The 23225-nt window shown below is 41.8% G+C and overlaps 3 protein-coding genes across 7 annotated transcripts in view; 2 read left to right on the top strand and 1 right to left on the bottom strand.

The window, feature by feature from the left end:
• Vcl (vinculin) overlaps window positions 1-2542 on the top strand; it is a 92846-nt gene extending 90304 nt beyond the window's left edge. For both annotated transcript variants that reach the window (XM_041638995.1, XM_041638996.1), the window contains one exon: window positions 461-2542. In XM_041638995.1, the coding sequence (XP_041494929.1) occupies window positions 461-607 (147 nt within the window). In that variant the 3' untranslated portion in view covers window positions 608-2542. The remainder of the gene's footprint in view (window positions 1-460) is intronic.
• Window positions 2458-22801, bottom strand: Ap3m1 (adaptor related protein complex 3 subunit mu 1). 4 transcript variants are annotated; one of them, XM_041639000.1, is made up of 10 exons: window positions 22490-22801; window positions 15429-15704; window positions 14270-14441; window positions 10009-10146; window positions 9170-9255; window positions 8239-8372; window positions 7216-7423; window positions 5996-6140; window positions 5462-5601; window positions 2458-3205 (listed from the first exon to the last, which is right to left on the bottom strand). In XM_041639000.1, the coding sequence occupies exons 2-9, from the start codon at window positions 15699-15701 to the stop codon at window positions 5501-5503; spliced, it is 1257 nt and encodes a 418-aa protein (XP_041494934.1). In that variant the 5' UTR covers window positions 15702-15704; window positions 22490-22801; the 3' UTR covers window positions 2458-3205; window positions 5462-5500. The 4 variants fall into 4 exon arrangements, with proteins under 4 accessions (XP_041494934.1, XP_041494933.1, XP_041494931.1 ...); XM_041638999.1 differs by lacking the exon at window positions 2458-3205 and adding an exon at window positions 3307-4131; XM_041638997.1 differs by lacking the exon at window positions 2458-3205 and having other exon boundaries at window positions 3307-5601.
• A 138-nt stretch (window positions 22802-22939) lies between these two features.
• Window positions 22940-23225, top strand: part of Adk (adenosine kinase) — a 386675-nt gene continuing 386389 nt past the window's right edge. Inside the window, exon 1 of the mRNA XM_041638898.1 lies at window positions 22940-23044. Within this exon, the coding sequence (XP_041494832.1) occupies window positions 22983-23044 (62 nt within the window). The 5' untranslated portion in view covers window positions 22940-22982. The remainder of the gene's footprint in view (window positions 23045-23225) is intronic.

A 23225-nucleotide genomic window follows, 5' to 3' on the forward strand; every position in this document is an offset into this window, starting at 1 on the left:
GGCCCAAGAGCCTTCCTAATAACAAGCAATATTAGGAATTCAGATGATAGGTTCTTTCCCCAAAGCCCTCTGAAGTTTATGCACACGTTTCAACTCATGTGACAAATTTTTCTGGGAAACCCTATAGCCTTCATTAAGTCCTCAAAAGATCTATGACTTAAAGATATAATTACTGCCCTAGAGAATCACTGAGTTATCTGAATGTGAGCAGACTTCTAGCTAGACCCCTACCTCTAAGCTTGTGTGTTTGGAAAATTACTGTGAATACTATAATGTAGTTGGTTTGATTGTTTTTGTTCATTGTTTATTAAATGCCTCCTGTCCAAATAGTGGAGAGCAGTGAACAAAAGTAACGGATATCTGCCCTATGGAACTTAAAATTTAGTTGACACCTGGCTTCGTGGTTTCTTGAGGGCAGCATGGCATTAGGGACTATAGTAATGGGCGTCTTTTATTACAGGCCACAGAGATGCTGGTTCATAATGCCCAGAACCTCATGCAGTCTGTGAAGGAGACCGTGCGAGAAGCAGAAGCTGCTTCAATCAAAATTCGAACAGATGCTGGATTTACTTTGCGCTGGGTCAGAAAGACTCCCTGGTACCAGTAGGCGCCTAGCCAGTCATGGCTGGTATATAAGCATCTGCTAGGGAGAAGAGAATGAGGAGTTCAGTTACTGGGAGTAGAAATCAATTCCTGGTCTCACACACCAGAAACGAATGGGGGCTTCTCACATAGAAAACATTTACACTCTTGTCATGGACACTTTGAAATGTGTCTCTGTATGAACCCTGTACTCTCACAGTTACTTCTGTGCACAGTAGACTGGGTCTCTAGCCCATGGATTGCATAAGCTCAGAGTAAAAGAGTGAACACTATCTGGAAGCCATGCTCTGCTCCAGGGAACATAGCCCTCTGTTTACAGTTCACCAACTCCCTTTCCCCCTTTAGCCCCTAGACTAGAGCTGAGGCAAGTCAGTTAATTAACTGTGCTTCCAAAAGTTATTTTGGGTTTTCCATGTTGCTGCTGACCCTGCCTGCCTTCCCTGGGCCATGCATTATCACCGCAGGATAAGGTGGTCTCTGGGGAGGGTCAGCTTGTGTGGCCTGCATTCATTTCCTGCTTTCCTCCATGTAATCCTAGTTCCTCACGATGTAAAACCAGGAAGAAGTCACTATTCTGTCTTTACCATGCCCCTGAGTAATATCTGTGCTGGGGAAACTTCCTGCCTCACATCCTGCCTTGCTTGGTTGCCAAGGTAACCATCCAGCAAACACACTGGTGCTCTCTGCCTCTAGAGGGGCAGAGTAGCTGGGGTGTGATCGTGCCCATCCTCCCAATGGGGCCACTCCCAGGTTCTCTATGCTTTGTCACTGCCAGTGGAGGTCTGCGCTGATGCCTTAGCATTCATTCTTAGTCTTTCTTTCTTTCTTTCTTTCTTTCTTTCTTTCTTTCTTTCTATTTCTGAGCTGAAATGCTGCATTTATTTTTAACCAACCAAATCACCCCAGGCTTTGGCAGTTTTCTATATGCTTCTTAAACAAGACTTTAAAGATACATAGGTATGTGTTTGTCTGTAATCCTCCCTAGCCCCCACTTTTTTTTTTTTTTTTTTTAAATTTTGAGACTGGATCTTTTTATGCTGTCAGGCTAGCCTTCGAACTTCAGGATTCAAGCAATCTGCCTGCATCAAAGTATTAGCATCTACCAACCACACTTGGCTCCTTTTAAGTTTGGAAGGTCCATTCAAAATTAAGCCCTAAAAACTAGGGCTTGCTCCTTAAGAGCCTTGAATGGAAAGGCAGCCCTGTCTGAAAGATACTTCTTGTGTAAAGGAGATAGCATTTGCAGATTACGATGCTGGTGCTGCTAGGATAAATCAGTAGAAACTACTATAATTCCAGTTGCTTTTAAACAGTACAGCCAAGTCTTTCCTCCTCTCCACATATTCAAGAGTAATGAGTATGATATCTAGTATCAAAAAGAGAAAGTGACTTTCCCAGTATTTATCCACAAGCATTTCCAAGGACATGAATATCACTTTCAGAAGTCAATAATCAGATGAATGGAGCGAGACCCTTTCCTGGATGTTCTTCCCTTACCTACTGCGTTCAATCCCAACACTGAATGTGTAAACCTTAAGTTGATCCTGTACACTCAGGCTTCCTCTATTTCCTTTCAGCTGATTATTGTCAAAGCTCTCAACATATCTGTAGAGTTGATTACCTGATATAAATGCATATCAATGCCTTTAAAGTATGACTCTATGCCAAAGATCACCTTTTGTTTTAAAGATTACTTAGAGGAACTAAGAAGAATCATTTTTGCTCTCCAAGTTCTTCCAGTTCTGGAGACACACGTCTGCCAGGTGTGCTTTCCTCGAGTGTCAGTACAAGGAGGCAAAAGGAAACAGTCGTGAACGAGTTAGAGATGCTACCATTAAAAAAACAAAAACTACATTTATAAGCTAGGATTTATTATATACAGATATTTTCTGCCTTTTCTTTTGTTCTGTTTAAAACAAATAAAATACATTTATATGAATAACTCTCTGAATGATGGACGTGCTATTTTACTAACAACTTTAGGTCAGACTCTTATTTCTGAAGAATAGCCAATGAAATGAATCCTCAGGATCTGGGTAATATTAAAAAATATTAAATATTTTATTCAATCCATAAAGGAATGGAAATTAATAGTATATTTACATAAGAGGGTCTATGTGATAAAGGACAATCTTGGCACCTATACATTAGAAGGAACAGACACCATAAGTTATCAGTGGGCATAGCAGCTAGATGTGGGTTACCCTTGGTAGAAGTAACTTTCATTTTAGAAGGTTTTAGCTATTACTGGAGACCATAACTGTCCCTTAAAAAGCAGAGGTTGTGAAACGTGAGGGGCACTTTTGTGTCTTCCAAACCCAGTATAGAACAGTGTCGTCAGGATCCAGTAGGGCTGAGTCAAAACTAGCTTGGGATACACACCGATCTTCTTGCTTGAAAAATCACTGACTAAAATAAAAACATGTTTTTGTCTAATTTTCTACAACGGGGGTGAAGGGGAGGAAGTTAAATAATATTGCAGGATGAAATTCATCATTGTGTTGACTGAGAAGTTCCCAACTGGAGAAGTGGATTGCAGCCTGTGTTCAAGGCTGTGGAGTTCACTTAGCCAATATTGTAGTTTTCTTCTAACCAGTTGCTTCTAAGGAAAACAAAACTAGCATATTTCCAGTGTTCTTCAACATTTAAGGAATGAACCACCAGCTGAATTCCCCATGTGTACGTGTATGGCAGGCTACCTCACACAGAAAATAAGCATGTTTTATTTGCTTTTAGATTATGGTTCCTTAAGAACAAAGAAAAGGGGAGCATGCTAGATTAACCAGAACTCAGGTGTTTAAAAATCTTGAATCTATATGGGAAGTGATGTAATGAAGGTATAGTTTTTATTACTTTTATCACAAAGTCTGTGACCAGAAAGGGAACACTTTAAAATGATGAATGGCTGTGGATATGCTCTACTTAGGAAAAGGCCTCCTGAATGTTCTTAAGCAACTGTAATACTTGTGATACAGAAGGAATTGATCCCATGCAGCTGGCTCTAACTCAGCCTGGATATGAGAATGTTCCATCAACAATCAAACTTAAAAAAAAAATCAGTTTGTTGCGTTCATATTTTTATTGACATTATAGCCAGAGCTACTAAAAGGACTTACTGGGCTCTATCAAATTAATAAGTACAACAATTTAACTGTAAAGGAACACAGTCTGCTTGGCTGTTTTAGCAGAAATTATTAGAGACAAGGGACTCTTGGTATATGTTCCACTTTGAAAGACAAGACTGCACAGGAGGAATGTTGGACAGTCTAGGTATTGATGGCGAGACAAGGGATTGTGAAGAAATTCAACTGTCACAATTGTTTTTGAGGTAAAAGACAAGATATTTAAATTAGAGCTAGATAACCAATCTTAGTGAAAGCGATTAGATATTTTGCATTTTGACTTAAAGCTGCCAATCTAAGATTGGTTACTCAAGTAATTTCTATTTGAAGTTGCAAAAGCTGGCCTTTCTTATTAGATGAGGGCAACAGTAACCATGCTACTGTATCACCAGCACTCCAACAGGGACTGTAAGAGAGAGATGGAAGAAAATAATGGTCCACAGGATAAGAAAACTAAGTCTAAAGAAAATCAAGGGAAAATAGGAAGACCAACACTTATATCTTAACTTTCAGCCTTCCTCCATTTTCATGTCTAATGAGGCAAAATCACTGCATAAAGGATTTCCAAGCAAATGATGTAGAATGGAATGAGTCATAGACGACTTTCCCAGTGTTACAATCAATTGGTATAAATCATGACTGAGAATGTTTGTCCTTCAGTAATGCTTTTCCTGTACATAGTACAACAAAGACACTTAAGTGCTTCAGTCGCATTTTGACAAGGTGGGAAGTTTAGGAAAGGTGCCTATCACAATGGCCTCAGGATATACGAACTATGAAAAGGAGCTCCTCCAAATACAGGGCATACAGGTAAATCCAACCATTTAAGCACAGAAAGATAAAAGACTGAAAAGAGAAAGAACAGTAGTAGTGAAGCAGATACGGTTTTCTCCTGCTGAACTAGGACATGAGACTTTCAGGCTAACTAGGTTACAGTGGCATTAGATAAAGCTTTACTGAAACATGGAAATGGCAAGGTTTTGCTTAATTTTCTCTTTTACTACTTTAATTTGTTTAAAAGCACACTTGTGCCTGCAATAACTTCCTATAAGCAGAAGTAGTGTTCCCTTTTACTATCTTAATAAAGTATTTGCCCCTTTGATGCAAATGATGTTGACTGTGCTATCTAGCAGCTGATGGTGTATCTACTGCAGCAAGGTCCTTGTAAATCAAAATCTGAGCTTTACATAAAAATCTTATTTATAAAAAATAGAATACCAAGTACAGTGAGAATGGAGCACGGAGCCATGTGAAAGTGGCTTTTGCTACAGTGCTTGCTTAATGGCACAAGTGAAAAGCTGAGTAAGGCAAACACTTGAAGAGGCAGTTTTCTGTAAACTTCTTGGGGTGGGGGAATCTCCTTTCGAGGGACAGACACTGATTTGAGATGGCTAAGATCAGCAGGTGTGAAGTTTGGCTGCACCTGACACACACCAGTTCCTGCTGGTGGGTGAGACCATGTCACTGGCTTTAGGAGAGAGGCTATCGCTGCAGCCCTCTGTCTTTACTGTTACAATGTGCAGCATTCAGCTGGTAGCCCCCTTGGAAGAAATCTAAATCTTTTCCTAAGTGAAAAGATACAAAATAAGCTAAGTCTTAGAAAACTTTCCTTAGCTTAAAGCTCCTTAAGAACCCTACATTGATACTAAGCAACTCTGTTAGCAATGTAGCCTGACACAAATGCTTTATATGTATTCCCACCCACTCGGTACCTAATAGTAATAAATTGTAATTACACTTGAAAAACAAACATCTTGAGGAATTTTGGCCTCTTCTCATGTCCTCACTTGAAACTTCCCAGCTTTTGTGACATATTTGACTCCTTTAAATGGCTTATATTTCTCCCCATACATGTCCAAGCGGTTCACTTTTAAGCCTGTGTCAAAAAGAATGAAACAAATCATTACTATCCCAGTAATAATACAGGACTTCTTTAGCAGTGAACACTGACCCCTAGATGTGATACTGGACAGTGCTCCATTCATCATTTTGGAAACAATGCCCTTTTTCTATCACCCATGCACTATACTCTGGCCAGAAAAATGCTTGTGAATCTAGCTAATTCTACTTTCTGTGAACACGAAGGACTGCTTCTCTGGGGCATGTGTGACAGAAGACTGAAATAAGCCGTCCTCCCAAATTCTGGTGCCTGGAGGCTAGCACCACAGCAGGTAAACTGGAGTTGCTGCTCTTCCTAGGGTAGAACTGTCAGAACTCTTCCAAACTCCTGGTTCCAGTTTCTCCTAGCCACACAGCAAACTTGGCTTTACCTGAAATAGCAAGCTGCTGGATCTTGAACTGTATGTTGAGGCTGGGGTTCTCTTCTGGCTTGGGAGCTCCTGACTGCAAATTTACCAGTCCTTTAAGACTTGGGAGCTTCTGTGGAGCAATTTTCCCCACATCCCATACTAGTACCTTAAGAAGACAAGAGGAAAAAAAATCTTAACCACGTCTTAAAGACATGCTCAGAGGTTAGCAGACGCTGTAAGCTTCTACACAAAATAAAGCAGTGTCTTAGAAAATAGGAGAAACCCGGAATAGACAACTGACTTACGTTACTATCATTAAACTTTCAGCCACAGGCTCCTTTAAGTGAAGTTACCTGTGTGGAAACTGAGTAACAGATAAAAGCATGGCTGTGGTTGGAGTGGAGGCCCAAGGATGTGGAACTCCTCTGCTTAGACTTACATGATCCCTGGGAAGATTCCTGAATTCTTAATGTTAGATGTTCATTTTTAAGTTTTTACTTTTATTGATATGTACATGTGTGTCTATATGGGGTTGCACATCTGAACACAGAGTCCACGGAGACCAGAAGAGGGCGTGGGATCCCCTGGAGCAGGTTACAGGCGGTTGTGTCGCTCCAGTGTGGTTGCTGGGAACCATATCTGTGTGTTCTACAATAGCAGTTTATGTTCTTAGACACTGAGCCATCTCCCCAGCCCAAGGTTAGATCTTCTAATGCTTTGTGTGGTGGCACACACCTTTATTTCAGCACTCAGAAGGCAGAGGCAGGTGGATGCCTATGAGTCCAGGTCAGCGTGGTTTACATAGTGAAGTCCTACAATGAGAGAGGAAAAAAACAAAAAAACAAAACACCAGAAAACAAAAATCAAGACAAAACAACCACCCAAAAAATGCTCTACGAAATTATGCAAAATTACACTTTCTCAGCTATGTGTGGTAGCACATGCTTTTAATGTAGAACTCTTGAGTTCTAGGCCAGCCTGGGCTATATAGTAAGATTCCTCCATCTCAAACAAAACAAACAAAACACACCTCATTTATCAAGCACTCATTTTTTGTTGAAAACTTATCACATTTTGCTATGGAAGCAAAGCAGCTGAGATAAAATCATCTTTTACTGTCCTCTGAAAACCTTTAGCTAGAGGCAAGGTAAGTACACTGCTTTCATTCTGCTACGCCCTCCACACCCCACCACAAACAGATCGCAGAATACTTGCTCACTCTTGACTTGAAGTGGCTGTACCTTGGTTACTGGATCAAATGTATAGCTGCCTTGTGTTGGTGTCAGGTTCATGTTCAGCACAACTTTTGGCATGTGAACAGTCACTGTGATTCCTTCAATAGTTTTTCCCATATTCTGTTTTGGCCCAATTGTTACATCAAATCTGCCACAAGAGCTGTTTTCCTTAAAACTGATACTGTGTTTCACATACACTGGTATTGCCACTAGACTAAAAGAGACACAGAGAAACATATAAAAGTACTTATGTACAGGTATGTATACAATGGAAGGTACAGGACAACTCCAGAGGTAGTATGTGTTCCATGCTGTCTGTAACTGTGCCACAGGGCCATATGCCCTAGCAGAATGCAGCCTCTGCCCTGGGGTTGTTGAGGACAGCACAGTGTTCTTTACCAGTGTGCTAGGACTGTATGGATTGATAACTAACACATAAGTCAAAGCAGAAATCTGGTTTAAATATAGTATAAAAAACTGGGGTAGAGGGTTATACTGGGGGGGGGGGGCGCACACACGAGCCCATTAAAAGAAAAGTGCTAAGAAATAATTTCTCAGAAAAAACTTTCAGTTTTGTTACCCAAATGCTTTCTGATATTCTAAAGGGACAAGTTAGCTACAGCTGACAACGTTAAACTGTTTGAAACTCAATAATCCCAGCACTTAGGAGGCTGAGGCAGAGGATCCAGAGTTTGAGGTCCTAGCCCCAAACTCAATGTGAAGCTGGTAGCAGAGGGTTATCTTAGGGTGTGGATGTCTTCTTAGTTTACAGACCATGGCAGGATTAAGGCACCAAAGTCATGGTTTGCCAAGAACATGCATAATCCAAAGGGTTGTTTTTAGTTACAGATTTTAACCTCTCCCTCACTATTACCCTTTTAGGTCCAGAAACACTGTTTCAGGTACGTATTATCACCAGTTCTCACTAGGTCTCCAGGTGAGCCATGATAAACTCAAGAACTAAACTATAAAAATGAAACAAGAGCAGGGCTTTCTATTCAAATCGCTGGACTGTGATGGCAAATTTACTTCTGTGAGCTGACACGGTATGATATGAGTCGAAAATTCCCATCTGGAGGAATAAATGACAAAACTCTTTCTGATTCCCAACGTTTGAACCGGATGCACGGGTGGAAGCTGACATCATCTAGAAGTCTTGGGTTCTGTCAGGAAAAGAAAAAGCCATATGAACAGAGTATAAGAAGAATGACAACAGTCTTTACATATTATGATAAGTTAATATGCTCCCTAAGTCATAAAAGCAGTGTAAAAATTTATTATGATAATATCAAAATAGTTTTATATACATTACTTGAACTTTATAAACCATGGGGAGAAAAAGCAAGTAGCATTATCTACATTGTACAGATGAAAACTGAAGTTGAAGAAAGTAGAGAAATGGTACCCGAGACAGAACCAGAACACATTTCTCCTAGAGCAGTGTGTCATGCTAAATCTATATGATGCAAAATATTAATGCTCCTTTACATAAGCAGAGTAAATATCTGGTAAAAATGACAGTGGAGATCCAAAAGCTAGACAGCAAATCCTGAGCCACTTCTAGCACACTCGAGATAAAGACCTCCCTTCAACCTTTCCATAAAGGCCATGTTCAGTGTGTCAGCTCCTGTCTGCAAAGATGAGCTAGGAATCTTTTGAGATAGCCCTCTGTAACCTAATATAAACTCCAGGGCCGGGGAGATGGCTTAACAGGTAGAGGTGCTTGCTGAGGACCTGAGTTTGATTCTTAGGATCCACATGGTGGAAGGGGAAAATAAATTCCTCCAAGTTGTCCTCTGATCTCCACATGTGTGCCCTGGTAAATACAAGCCAACTCAAGCACACACACAAATACGAAATCAACAAACTTCAGCTACAATCTTCCCTCAGGAACTATCACATCACTTAGCACTTCAAATGTACTAGCCACGTAAGGGACTATAGAGCAGATCAAACTTACCATGAAAGAGAGCGAGAGATCAGGCATTCCAGAGAGCTTAATGCAAGCATCAATGACCCCCTGAATTTCTGCGAAGACTGTAGATCCTAGAGAAGGAAATGATAGCTGATAACCTTAATGGAATCTGGCTCTTCTCTATAGTCCTCACTGTAGCTGGAGTAATGGAAACACATTCTGGGTGTGAGAAATAGTAGTTCTGACAGCATTTCTCACTGGCTCCATCTAACTGGCTAGAGTCTAATTCTAAGGAGTTAAAAGAAATTCTTTAGAGAGTCAAGATTATTTGGACCGACGTTTAAAATATTTTAACAGAATTTAAAAATGAAGCAGTTTCCTCATGAAATAGACTAAGCTTTAGGCTACTTTTTAAGGAACAGGGGTCATGATTTATTATTTTGTATGCCTGAAGGCTATAATGGAAAGAAGACAAGGTAATAAAGGGTTTCTCTGTAGCTTTGGAGCCTGTCATGGAACTAGCTCTGTAGAACAGACTGGCCTTGAACTGACAGATCCACCTGCCTCTGCCTCCTGAGTGTTAAAAGCAACCAGAAGAAGCCTTTGGCTGAAGCACTGTCCATGTAGCAGGGAGCAGCACAGGGACCACAGCTACGTGACAGCTGTCTGATGAGAAAGCTGCAAGAGGGACTCACAAATACCTGGCACCACCTCAGTCAGTGGTTATGATAATTACAATGTAACCTTTGGGCAGAATAAATAGATTTATATATCGTTAGAATAATTTTCTGCTTAAAATCACCCTGCCGAGGGATTTCAGTTTTCAGTTCAACTTGTGTCAACTGAATTGTTTCTTCCCCAGAGGACCAGATGCACATAATTACCTGATTTATCTATAATTGCATCTATTTCTTCAACTACATCAAAATAGGCTTCATTGTTTGTATACTTTACTCCTGCTCGACGCCATGGGATGTTGGATAGCTGTCCTGTGGGGAGGGTGTCCCCAACATTACTACTGCCTAGAAATTAGAAAAGAAAGCAAAGTGTGATGTGTGTCATAGTCATCAGAAAACGATGGAAAAAGGATGCTTTAGCGTCTGCTTTGCATTTGGATTTTCCTTCACTGCAGTTGAGGACTCTAGAACTGCTGAAGACATATTCCATGCAAGAGGATAGAGATGGGCCATATTCTGTCTACCTGTAAGACCAAGATAAATGCATTCACTCATCTTTTGCTTTCTCTGTGTAGCAGCTAATTCTATGGCTCAACAACAGAATCTTGTACTGCTGCCAGCAATGAAAAAGAGGCTTGGCTGCTGAACAACCTAGTGGGAAGAAGTCTTCACTGAGAATACACAGTTCTTTGGTATTCAGAGGAATTCTACATGAGATGCTGCCATGTTGGTCTCTGTGGAGTAACTAGATGAAGAACATATTTTTGCTTATTCCCGTTTCAACATCACCACACCATTGAGATTGTAGCTCTATAGTAGAGCCTTTGCCTAGCATGCACATGGCTCTATGCTCTATCTCCAGTAGAGCAAAAACAGAACCAAAAAAACCAACACCTGCCTTAAGGTCAGCACACCATTTGGGCTGAAATGTGGCTAATGTTCTTATCTGGTTAGCTTCCTGACAAACTGCATATGTATGGTGTGCAAACACAAACTCTTTTACTGGGACTTACTCTACATTTTGGTTAGTCTATATTTTTTAATTCAAAAGGAACTCATGCAGTAAAAGGTAGTAAGTCAATCAAACATTTAATAAAATCTGTTTTCTACTAACATCAACTACTATTAGCTTACAGGTATATTTCTTTAAATATTTACTCATAAGTAACTGATGGATGAGGGTCATCTTTCTATCTGTTGTTTCATTGGTTAATTAATAAAGAAACTGCTTGGCGGAGTAAACAGAACAGAATGCTGGGAGAAAAAAGCCAAGTCAGTGAGTCACCATGATTCTCCCACTCCAGACAGTCGCAGGTTAAGATCTTCCCTGGTAAGCCACCTCGTGGGCTACACAGATTATTAGAAATGGGTTAGATCAATATGTAAGAGCTAGTCAATAAGAGGCTAGAACTAATGGGCCAAGCAATGTTTAAATGAATACAGTTTCCGTGTAATTATTTCGGGTATAAAGCTAGCCGGGTGGAGGGACGCAGCCCACCACTCATATTACAACAAGTAACATTACCACTTTTTCTTATTTTGTTAATTCTGCTTTTCTTTCTTTTCCCTCCCTACCTCCCTCTCTTTTTTTCTTATGATTCCAGCACTTGAGAGGCAGAGGTAGGAGGATGGCAGCAAGTCTGAGGCCAGCCTGGTCTACATAGTGAGTTCTGGCCAGTAGGAGCTACAAGACCCCATCTTGTGAAAACAGGTTGCAAGCCAGGCAGCACATTCCTATACTCCCAACACTCAGGAGACTAAGGCAGGAGGACTGCTAGTGTAAAGCCAGCCTCATCTGCATACTATGACCACCTTGCTTCCAAAAACAACACACATACACACAAACACATCAAACTTAACCAAACATAACATATGGTTTCAGAGTGCTTGCCTAGTATGCATGAAGCCCCGTGTTCAATCTCCAGCACTTTAACCTCAACACTTGTGAGACGGTGGAGGTAGGAGGATTAGAAGATCAGAGTTGTCTTTGGCTACACAGTAATATAGTATGTTCAACTCTAGATTAGATTTTAAGACAAGGAATGTCTATAGCCCAGGATGGCTAAGAACTAGGGATCCTCCTACATGCTAGGATTACAGGCATGTGTTACCAAGCTTGGTTAACAAGTCTATTGCTGGTATTCCTGTCTCCAGCCTGTTACTTTCCAAGAGTATTAGAAAAATACTGCTTTAATCAGATTATTTTCCTGTTTAGAAACCTTTATGCTTCCTACTTGCTTTCTAACAAAAGCTAAACATTCTGCTTAGCCGTAGGAACAAGTATTCCCCTGCTTCAGCTTCCCACGTCATACTCAGCCCAGTCTCACCTAAGTGTGTGCTTTCAGTGTTCAATTACAAAAGCTCTACTTCTGTTAGAGGGGCACATACAATCCCGCCTTCCATTTCATGTGTATTTTCCTCATACAAGCTCTCATTTATCTACTTCTACAATCAATTGATTCTGCAGGGCCATGTGTTAGGGTCACCTGGTAGTTCAAGAAAGATTACTTCATCCACTGAACCATTCTTTGGTCTGTGTATGTATGTGTAGTACTAGGAAACAGAATCATAAGCATACTCTACTAAGGAAGTATAGCCCAGTGTATTATATTTTCTCACTTTGTACCCCAGGCTAGCCACGAACTCATATTTGTTCTCCTTTAGCTGCCTGGGATTATAGGTATGCAGCACCACATCCAGCCTGAACCATTCTCTTAAACTTTTTCAATCCATGCTATAGTATTATTATTATACATTAGTAATTTTTTTGAAAGTTAAATAATACAAAGTGGGCTGGAAAGATAGCTCAGTAGATAGAAGTGCTTGCTATGGAAAAACGAAGGCCTGAGTCCAGATCCCAGCCCCACATAAATGATGGGGTGGCTGTGCACACACCTATGTCCCAAACATTGTGGGGGTCAATACAGGATGGCTGGGGCTTGCTGGCAACCAGCCTAGCTTCAGGTTCAGTGAGACTTTGTCTCAAAAAAAAGGAAGCAGGTGACAGTAATAGAGCAGGACACCTAATGCTCTGTGCACACTCAACACACACACACACACACACACACACACACACACACACACATATCTAAAAACGTATAAAGCAAAAATAAAGATGTTTTAGCTAGAGATAAACAATGTACACATTTTAGATTTTTTTGTTTTGTTTTTCAAGACAGGGTTTCTTTGTGTAATGGTGCTGGCTGCCCTGGCACTCACTCCGTAGACCAGGCTGGCCTCGAACTCAGAGATCTGTCTGCTTCTGCCTCCTGAGTGCTGGATTAAAAAAGCCACCATCACTGACTTGCCATTTTAGGATTTTTATCTTTGTAAATTATATATATGTTTATCTGTATACATACAAACACACACACACACAAAAAACCAAAAAATAAAAACAACAAAATAATATATATATCTTTTATGAGTTTGTGCTGTTTTTCTATTTTGTCCTGTCCCCCCCCCCCCACTTAATAATATGATTGTTTTCCAGTGTCTCACTACAATATCCCTGAAGTATGAAATTGCTCTTTAAATCTTTAGATATTTTAACTATTTTCCCCAGGGTAAGAGATGCTGAGTGTGGACAGTGTAGTTGGAGTGACATGTAACATTCCTACAGAAGACTTCTTTTTTAATTTTGGACACAGTCCCATTATATAGCTCTGACCTAGGACTCTCTTTGTAGACCAGTCTGGCCTTGAATTCATAGAGATACACCTGCCTCTATCTCCTGAATGCTGGATTAAAGGCTGCTGTCCCAAGACCACTCTTTCCGAAGATTTTTAAAATCTCAAGAGATTATCTGAGTATATGTAATTTCAAGGTATGGTTCAGAAATAAAATTCAGTCGGAAGCTTGTAACAAAAGCAGAAAGCCTACTATGTATGAATTCTACAAACTAATTTTCTACTTACTTTATTAGTTTTTCTTGTCTGAAATACTGGGCATTGAACCCAATAATAGGCAAATGCTACCACTGAGCTATACTCTGGCTCTAAAAGTTCTGTCATACAAATTAGGCCTCTCTTAATAAAAGAAACATATTTCTCACTCTGTATCCCAGATTGGTCTTGAACTTATCAACTCACTAGTGAGCCTCCTAAATGCATATGATTACACATGAGCTACACATGACCTCATATATCTGCTTTTGTTATTGTTCTTGCTCTCTCTCAAAACAAAAAGTGGGCTGGTCAGATGTGTCAGTGGGTAAAGGCTTTTGCTGCCATGCCTAAAGACTTGATTGAATTGAGAGAGACAGACAGAGAGAGAGAGAGAGACAGACAGAGAGAGACAGAGAAGAGAGAGAAGACAGAGAGAAAATAAAAAATACATTCATTTTAACATTATTGGTAATTTTAATTTTGGCCAAATCAGACTACCCTAATAGTCTGTCATATGAACAAAATGGCTGTTCATAAAATTTCAATGGATCAGTTCTAGCAGACTGTTTCATCTTTCATACCTGTGATAGAATTGACGACCGAACGTAGAATTGTTGGTGGTTTAATTAGTTCTTTCAGAATGTTAGATTCAGTAGCCAGTGGGAACCCATTGTCTAGCATCTCTTCCAAGAGCTCATACACTATGACCACATTGTCCTTAATTGCAGCCTCTGAACACTCACCAAAGTAGTCCTAACAAAACAATCAGAATGTTGAACAACAGAAAGCATGGAGAAAAGCTTGCTTTTCCTTATAATATCCTTTCTTCTCAAGAATAAACTAACAGTAGCTTAACTCATGGTTTAAGACCTTAGAAATACACAGAAATAAAAAATTCTCTCAGGCCTGCTTTTCGTCCTGCCCGGCTCCTGCATGGCTAGGCCCTGGAAATAACAACACACAAATTATATTCATTTAAACACTGCCTGGCCCATTAATTCTAGCCTCTTCTTGGCTAACTCTCACATCCTGATTAACCCATTTCTAATAATCTGTGTACCACCACGAAGTGGTGGCTTACTGGGAAGATTCTAACCACGGTCCATCTTGGGTAGGAGAAGCATGGCGTCTGCCTGACTCCGCTCTTTCTTCCAGCATTCTGTTCTGTCTACTCCGCCTATCTAAGCTGCTGTCCTATCAAAGGCCAAGGCAGTCTCTTTATTTGACCAATGAAAGTAACACATAGACAGAAGACCCACCTACATCAGAAAGCCTAACATTTCTCTTCAATATTTTCTAACTGTATTTATATTGAATTGATTCCTATTATATGTCATGCTAGAAAGTACTGAAATGTAAGCTATAAACTTCATTAGCCCTAATAAACCCACTCCTAAGCACATATAAAGCTTAAGCCACTTGCTTTATTTATCAAAACAAGAGAAAACTGGAAATGTAAATATAGAAGAGCTTATGACCAATAAATCTTTGTGATGATCCAGACAATTCTAAGTGGAGGACATTCTATTTCCTCATGGTATAGTTTGCTACACACACAAATACCACGGACAGAGCAGCAATGTGTGTGTGTGTGACTGCACACTCTCTAAGTGCTTATGAGACTAGGTTTAGAGAGAAAAGCCACACTGTACACTTCAGAAACTTAGGTGACAAACATAAGCACGTCTCCCCTTGCATTTTCCTGGGTGATTTAGCTACAACAGTTTGATGGCTACAAACCTGAAAAGTGTCAGCAACTCGATGCAGAAACTCAATCACAAAGAGAGGTGGCACTTCCGTCTGTATGACAGACACGAAGAAGAGCTTATCCCGGTAGATACTAATGAGGTAGTGGTGAGGTGTTGAGATGACAGGTGGGACATTTTCAACATCCGCAGCTTTCTCCTGAGCTTCAAAGAAATAGTCACAGACAGACTGGCTTACCACGCTCTTCCAGTGTTTTTCTAGAAATATGTCGCCAGAGCAGTTGATGAGAAATAGACTGTGGATCATTTTCTGTGAAGGAAAAAAGGGGCTTGTACTTAATGGATATTGAAATGCACAGTTGAAGTAGATGGTAATAAACTCAGAGACTCACCATTGGACAATGTCTAGAGAGTGAGAGACTTTGGACTGCTCAGCCCTAAATGAGATGTCTTTATCACACCCACCCCTCAAAACTCAGGGAGCTAAGGAGAAGAGGAGACAAAAATCTGAAGAACCAGAAGTGGTAGACAGCTCCAAGGACACAGCATCTTCCAGACACATACGAGCTCACAGAAACTGACACACCACACAAAGACCTCCACAAACTCAAACCAGATAAAAATCACAGCGTGGAGAAAGCGAAGTAGACACCAAGTCCCATCCCTAAGCAAGAAGCTACTTGCAACTGATACCGGCCAGGAAGGGGAAAATCAATTTTCTCCAACAGAGTACCACTGGGTTTATCAACCACATTCTAGGGTAGGTCCCATGCACAGGCATATCTGGTCAACACAAGAAGGACTCCATTTTGTGTGTGTGTACTTTTTTGTTTTGTTATTTTTTTTGTCTTATTGTGTTTTTGTTTTCTTTCCTCTTCCTCCTCCTCCTTTTATGGAGAGAGAGAACATGAGGTTAGGAGGGTAGGATATATGGGGAGGACTTCTGTATGTGGACAAAGAATATGATCGAAATACATTGTATGAAAAAAATCCTTGTCATACTGTGCTGACATAAAAACAGACAAAGCAATGTAAGTGTCGTAATGTAATGTAAGAAAATGAAAAGCAATTGCGGATCAGTATTTCCCATGAACACAGATAGAAAAGTCTTAATATTAGAAAGCTAAATTCAGCAACAAATTTTAAATTCATAGTTAATTCCAAGAATGCAAGTTTGGTTGAACACAGGACAGTTAATCAATGTAATCTAAAGTGCTGGTTAGTTCTGCCAACTTGACACAGCTACATAAATCTGGAAGAGGCAATCTCAGTTGAGGAACTGCTCCATCAGACTGTTCTTCTGTGGGCATATCTGTTGGCCATTTCAGAGGACATAGCCCACTGTGGGTAGTGCTAACCCATCGCAGGTGGTTCTATAAGAAGCTGAGCAAGCCACTAAGCAGTTTTCCTCCATAGTTCTGCCCTGACTTCCGTCAATGAACAACTATGATCAGGACGTGAAAGCCAAACAAATCCCTTCTTTCACAAGTTGCTTTTGACCATGGTATTTTTCATGTGTGTTACATAGCAAGTTTGAGGTTTGTATGGGACATATGACACCTTTTCTTAAAAACGTAAAAAAACAAAACAACAATAGAAAAATATTTGTCAAATGTGCAACACGGGGACAACTGAAAACTGTCTAACTGCTTTATCTTCATTGTATACGATGACAATTATGTCAGTTAACACAGTGACAGCTGGATCTGAACAGCTGAATTCTGAGCTCTTGTTCTTGCTTCTTATACACTAATCAGCAGGCACACATTTGAACACAGTGCCAATTAGGTTTTCAGCAGCTAAGAAATAGCCTTTATTTGTGTTGCCCAATATGGCAATCATTGAATACACGTACTGCTGCTGTGCACTAGGTATGTAGCTAAGATGAAGTCCCAGCACTTGAGAAGTGGAGCAGGAAGATTAGGGGTTCAAGGCCAGCCGGGACTATAAACACAGGCGATTGAAGTCACTTCAGGATATATGAGATCCTGTCTCAAAAAGGAACGCAACAAAAATGTAGCAAAGACAACTAAGGTACTGAAATATTATCTATTTTTTGAGATAGTCTCACTATGTAGTCCAGGATAGCTTGGAAATTGCAAACTTGGAATTTGTAAATTGAAAAATTTGCTACCTTTTAAAGCTAATTTGAATTAATTTAAACACCCACTTCTGGTTGTAATAATAGATAGTAGTGCTATTCTGACTTGATTTAAGAGGAAGAGTTGACGCTTCCAAATAGAAACCAAACATGTTCTAGTTTTTGTGCTGAGAGTTTAATAGATTACATTATAAATAAAAGAAGTGACCCAGGTTATTTCAAACCACTGGCCTTATGGAACACAGCACACTGAAGTATCACAACACTCCCTAAGAGGGCTGCTTGTTTTTGACTAGTTTCTTTATTTTAGAGCTAGATCTCCACTCATTTTCTTAAGCTGGTGAAAAATTCTTTCCAGGAAAGTTTCCACCAAAGTTGTGTTTATTGGCAGCAGTTCAGGTTTCAGAATAGAGGGCTGTCAAACCAACCACTGGATTTACTGTTGTTAATCCTTTGTGCCGAGATGAGAGAATAACATTTCCAGCACTCAACAGCACTTGGCTCAAAATCCATTTTAGCCAGGCTGTGGTGGCGCATGCCTTTAATCCCAGCACTTGGGAGGCAGGGGCTGGCGGATCTCTGTGAGGTCTATGGATTGAGTTCCAGGACAGGCTCCAAAGCACACTGAGAAATTCCGTCTTGTAAAACAAAAAAATCGAAAGAAAAGAAAATCTGAAAGGAGACCTTAGTTTACCTATTCACATTATGACCAATTGCCTAAAGCATATAATGACTAAGCAACACCATATATAGCAGAAAAATTAGCTCATTTCTTTATCACTTATGCATTTAGTTGCTATTTTGTTACTTATTTTATTGATTTTTCTTAGAAAACTACAAAGGAACCACCACAACCATTTTGTGTGTGTGTGACTTTTGAATTACAAAACACTCCCATCAGAATTTTGATTGTAGCTTAACTGTTGCTTCATGAATCCTCTTTACTAAGTACGCATTCATCCTAAGATCTTACAAGTAATACAATTACAGTAGTTAAAATATCTTTAAAATCAAGTGTCTAAAACATAAAGTGTATTCTGTTTTCTTTGTAGATACGGTCTTATGCTGCTGAACTCATGGGGTCAAGCAATCCCTTGCCTCAGCCTCTCAGGCAAGAGGAACAAAAGTCATTCACTGCACTTGATGTTCCTCCTGCACAAAGCATAATGGAGGCATAGGATGGCAGATCTCTAAAGCGGGAACGGGGGATGGGAAGATGGCAAGGTCAGTAAAGTGCCTGCCATGTAAGCGTGAGGACCTTTGGATCCCCAGCACCATTATAAAAACTAACAGTGGAGTAAAGGGTGGGGGTGGAGGTGTTGGGGACAGACAGATCCTCAGAGCTTTCTGGCTAGACACAGTTAAGAGATCAGTGATAATGGGGCTGGATGGCTTGGAAGCTTGGAGAACTGGGTGCACTTTCAGAGGATCAGAGTCTGACTCCCAGCACTCACACCCAGAGATTCTCAACCCTCCTAATGCTGCCACCCTTTAATATAGTTCCTTATAGTGTGCTGACACCAACCCTGAAATTATTTTGTTGCTACTTCATAACTGTAATTTTGTACAGTTAGAAATCATAGTGTAAATATCTGTGTTTTTCAATGGTCTTGATGACTTTTCTTAAAGGGGTTGCAACTCACAGGTTGAGAACCACTGCTTACAACCATCTGTAACTCTAGTGCTCATGGGGCCAGTGCCCTCTTCTGGCTTTTTCAGACATTACACTCACAAGGTGCACTATATAAATTCTCTCTCTCTCTCTCTCTCTCTCTCTCTCTCACACACACACACACACGAGATGAGCAACAATATTAGAAGGTTAACAAGATGGAGTAAAATGAATAGGTTTTGAGCAAAAATGTATTTAGTACAAATGTATTGGGTATGTTGTATAGAAATAAGATGAACGCTGACATATTAAGCCCTAGCCATACATGATTTGACCCAATTCGTAATATATTTGATTCAAATAAGTATATTATTCAATCACTGTATATAGGTCTGATGATTCAAAGAGACTGGTATGTTGTTAATGGAAATTACAAATATAAAGAATCCAAAAAATTATGTACATAGTAAGAAACATACATGAAAGACTAGAACAGTATTTGAGTAGCATGTGAGTCAAGGAAGTGGAACTAAGGAGAGACTAAGATGCAGGTGAAGGGGAAGGGTTGTGGGAGATCTGCAGGGACTGAAGTAGAGGAATGGTACAAAGAGGTCAAGCTGTGTTTTTCTTTGGGTTGGAGAGGTGGCTCAGTTGGTTAAGAGCAGGAACAGAAGACTGATCAGATTCAGGCTGGGCGAGGTGGCACACACCTTTAATTCCAATACTGGGAAGGCAGAGGCTGGCTTAGTTGACAAAGTGAGTTCCAGGGTTACACAGAGAAACCCGTCTTGAAAACAAAAAAGCTAGATGTCAGGCAGATCTTTTTTTTTTTTTTTTTGATTTTTTGAGACAGGGTTTCTCCGTAGCTTTTTGGTTCCTGCCCTGGAACTAGCTTTTGTAGACCAGGCTGGCCTCGAACTCACAGAGATCCGCCTGCCTCTGCGCTGGGATTAAAGGCGTGCGCCACCACCGCCCAGCTTGTCAGGCATATCTTAACTGCCCTTGCTCTCTCCATGGACACTGCATTCATGTGCTCCTTCCCACATGTAAATGCACACACAATTAAAAGTAATATAAAGAAATCTCCAAAAATGTTTTAAATTTTCTTTTCCTTACCGAGGATCTTTTAAAACGCCAATCTCTTATCCCTTGTGTTGTTCTTTTGGTCCCTGCCCTAGCCACGCCCACTCCTTTTAACCTCTGACCTCGCCCGCCGTTGCTCCCTCATTCTGTTTCCTCCCCCGCGGTGTACACACGGGACTCTGCCTCTCTCCTTCTTTTTCTCCCTTCTTCTCTTTCTCCTCTCTCTCCCTTCCTTTCTTTCTCCCCCCCTCTCTCTTTCTCTCTCTCTCCCCCTTTTTAATAAACATTTATGGCTATTTTCTGTGTTTATATGTCTGACCTGCCGCGTGCCTGCCCTCCCGCTAGTGAGAAGCTGTAGCTGCTTGCTCGGGTGCCGGACCCTAGAGCCGGCGCCCGGCACTGCTGGGACCCGCCAGAGTTTGCTGCGGGGCGGGGGACCCCAAGGGATATTTTTTAAGAATAAGACCTTGTCCCTACAAATTGTTTTTAGAAGATTTTTTTCATTAATTTAAATGTGTATTATATATAAGAGTTGGTTTGTGCATGTAAGCACAGTGCCCAGGAAGGCCAGAAGAGGGCAGTGGATCTCCTGAAGTTGGAGATACAGGGGCATGGGACTGAAAGCTTGCAGTGGACCAGACTTGGTTCTCAACACCCACCCATCCCAGGCAGCTCACAACCCATTTTTTTAAAAATTAAATCTTGGTTTTTTTTTTTTGTTTTTGTTTTGGTTTTTCGAGACAGGGTTTCTCTGTGGTTTTGGAGCCTGTCCTGGAATTAGCTCTTGTAGACCAGGCTGGTCTCGAACTCACAGAGATCCACCTACCTCTGCCTCACGAGTGCTGGGATTAAAGGCGTGCGCCACCACCGCCTATGTATGCATTTCTGTGAGTATATGCCATATGAGTGTAGGTGTCTTCAGAGGCCACACCCTCTGGAGTTATAGGTGGTGAGTCAGCCACTGTGGATGATGGGAACTGAACTTGGGTTTTCTGCAAGAACAGCAGGTGCTCTTTAGTGAGCCAGCTCTTCAGCATCCACCCCCCACCCCCAGTCACATAAATCCAGAAGAAAAGATCCTCTGGGACTAGAGTTAAAGACAGCTGTTACCCACTATGTGAGTGCTGGAAATTGAACTTAGGTCCTCTGAAAGAACAGGCAATGCTCTTAACTGGTGAGCCATCTCCTGCTCCCCGAAGTAGTTTTTTTATCCATGCCAAGAATATATGATTTAATATATATTATATTATATTACATCGGCGATCTTTGCTAGGGTGATTTTAATGGTGACTCTGTAGGATGTTGAAAAGGAGAAATTGCAATGCAGTGCTTAGATAGAAGTAGCAAGTAGGTAAAAACAAAGATAAAGAGATTGAGATAGCTCAGCAGGAATGCGTCTGCTGCGAAGCTCAAGGACCTGAGTTTGATTCCTACGAAACCTCATGAAGGAGAGAAGTGAGGCCCACAAGTTATCTTCTGACTTCTACATGTGTACTGTGGCATACAACACACATAGAGCAAAAAAACAAAAAACAGGTAAATGAAGCAGAAGATTATGTCACTGGGTAGGTAGGTGAAAGAACTTGTCCTCTCTAAGAAAAAGAGACATTTTCTTCTTTCAATAGAAAGGAAGATTTGTATATATTTGGCTGCAGAAAATTCCCTTTTCACCTGTGTAATGTGCTTCCAAGTCAAAACCCCAAATGCCACAAAACAAACAAACAAAAGAAAAAAAAAATCCACTTCTTTTCCTGTGAGGACGCCGTATTTTACAGTGACCCAACTTTTCGACCAGGAAGTCAAAGACTCAGGATCAAACAAATCCATGACAGTCAATCAGCCCACCACCCTTACGTTCCCGCACCCCAGGCCACTTTCTCAGTTTACAGCCCTATCACCTATCTTGTGGGAAGCTGCTTCCCCATCCCCGGAGCGCTCACCCAGACGTCACCCTCTAAACAGGACGTTCTCTTAGGTTCATCAGGGGCTTTGCCCTCCAAGGCCAAACCTGGTGGTTGGCGAATTCAAGTCGTCGGCACTCCACCTCACTGTAGATGACAAGACCCTTTTTCCCGCGCCAGGGACCAGAGTTCGAGAATCCTGCGTGGCAGGTGCACCCTCCTTTCCGGCCCAGCTGGCTAGAAAGCCCGGAAGGCCGGGCGCAGGGGGAGGCCCGGCCCTGGTCCACAGCAGCAAGGACGCTCCTGGAGCCCAGGCTAGTGTCTCGAGCCCGAGCTATGCAGTCCGCTCCCCGGCTTTTGAGCGGTCTCCAGCCCGTAGACTCCCCGCGCTCACTCACCCTGACACCGGGGCGAGTCGGTGAGTCGGTGCCGGGTCCTCTCTGGACCGAAGCTGAAGCAGCAGAGAAAGCGGCGAGGACCCCGCGCTTGGAGTGCCCAACTGACTGCCTGACTAGCAGTCTCAGAGACGCCAAGGAAGTCAGCAGGACTAGGAAGATAGAAGGGGCGGAAAGGCGCTCAGTGAGAGGAACGGTGTCTCCAGAGGTTTGGATCTGAATCGTCTACATCACTCAGGGTCTGGAAGAGCAGGGAGGTGGCACTCCCTGAGCGCAGGCACTCAACCGCAGCCTAACTCCGTTCGGGGTCCCTTTCCGTAGTAATCGAGGGACGGGACATCAGATGTGCGTAGAGCCAATGGTTTTGGACTAGAGTCGCGGATTGGGCGGGGTTAAGAGGGGCGGGGCCCGGGGGGGCGGTGACGAGTCAAGGGGGCGGAGCCACCGGGCTGAGGGGCGGGACGCGCGGTAGAGCCAAACGGGTGAGAGTGCGATCATGGCAGCTGCTGAGGAGCCAAAGCCCAAAAAGCTGAAGGTGGAAGCGCCGCCAGCGCTGAGGTGAGAACGGCCCGATGTGGGGAGGAGGGAGACAGCACTTGTGGTGAGCCAAGCCCACGTGGGCTGGCGCGGCTGGATGTTTGTGTTCGTGGGGCCAACACGCAGGACCTGCAGCCCGGGAGTTGCCCGCGTGGCTGCTCCTTGCCCTCTTGGTTTGGACCACGTTCAGGTGCATTCCCGA

Source organism: Microtus oregoni, unplaced genomic scaffold (assembly GCF_018167655.1).
Source record: "Microtus oregoni isolate MIOR12 unplaced genomic scaffold, Mior012 000056F_ref0000123, whole genome shotgun sequence".
Lineage (NCBI taxonomy): Eukaryota > Metazoa > Chordata > Mammalia > Rodentia > Cricetidae > Microtus > Microtus oregoni.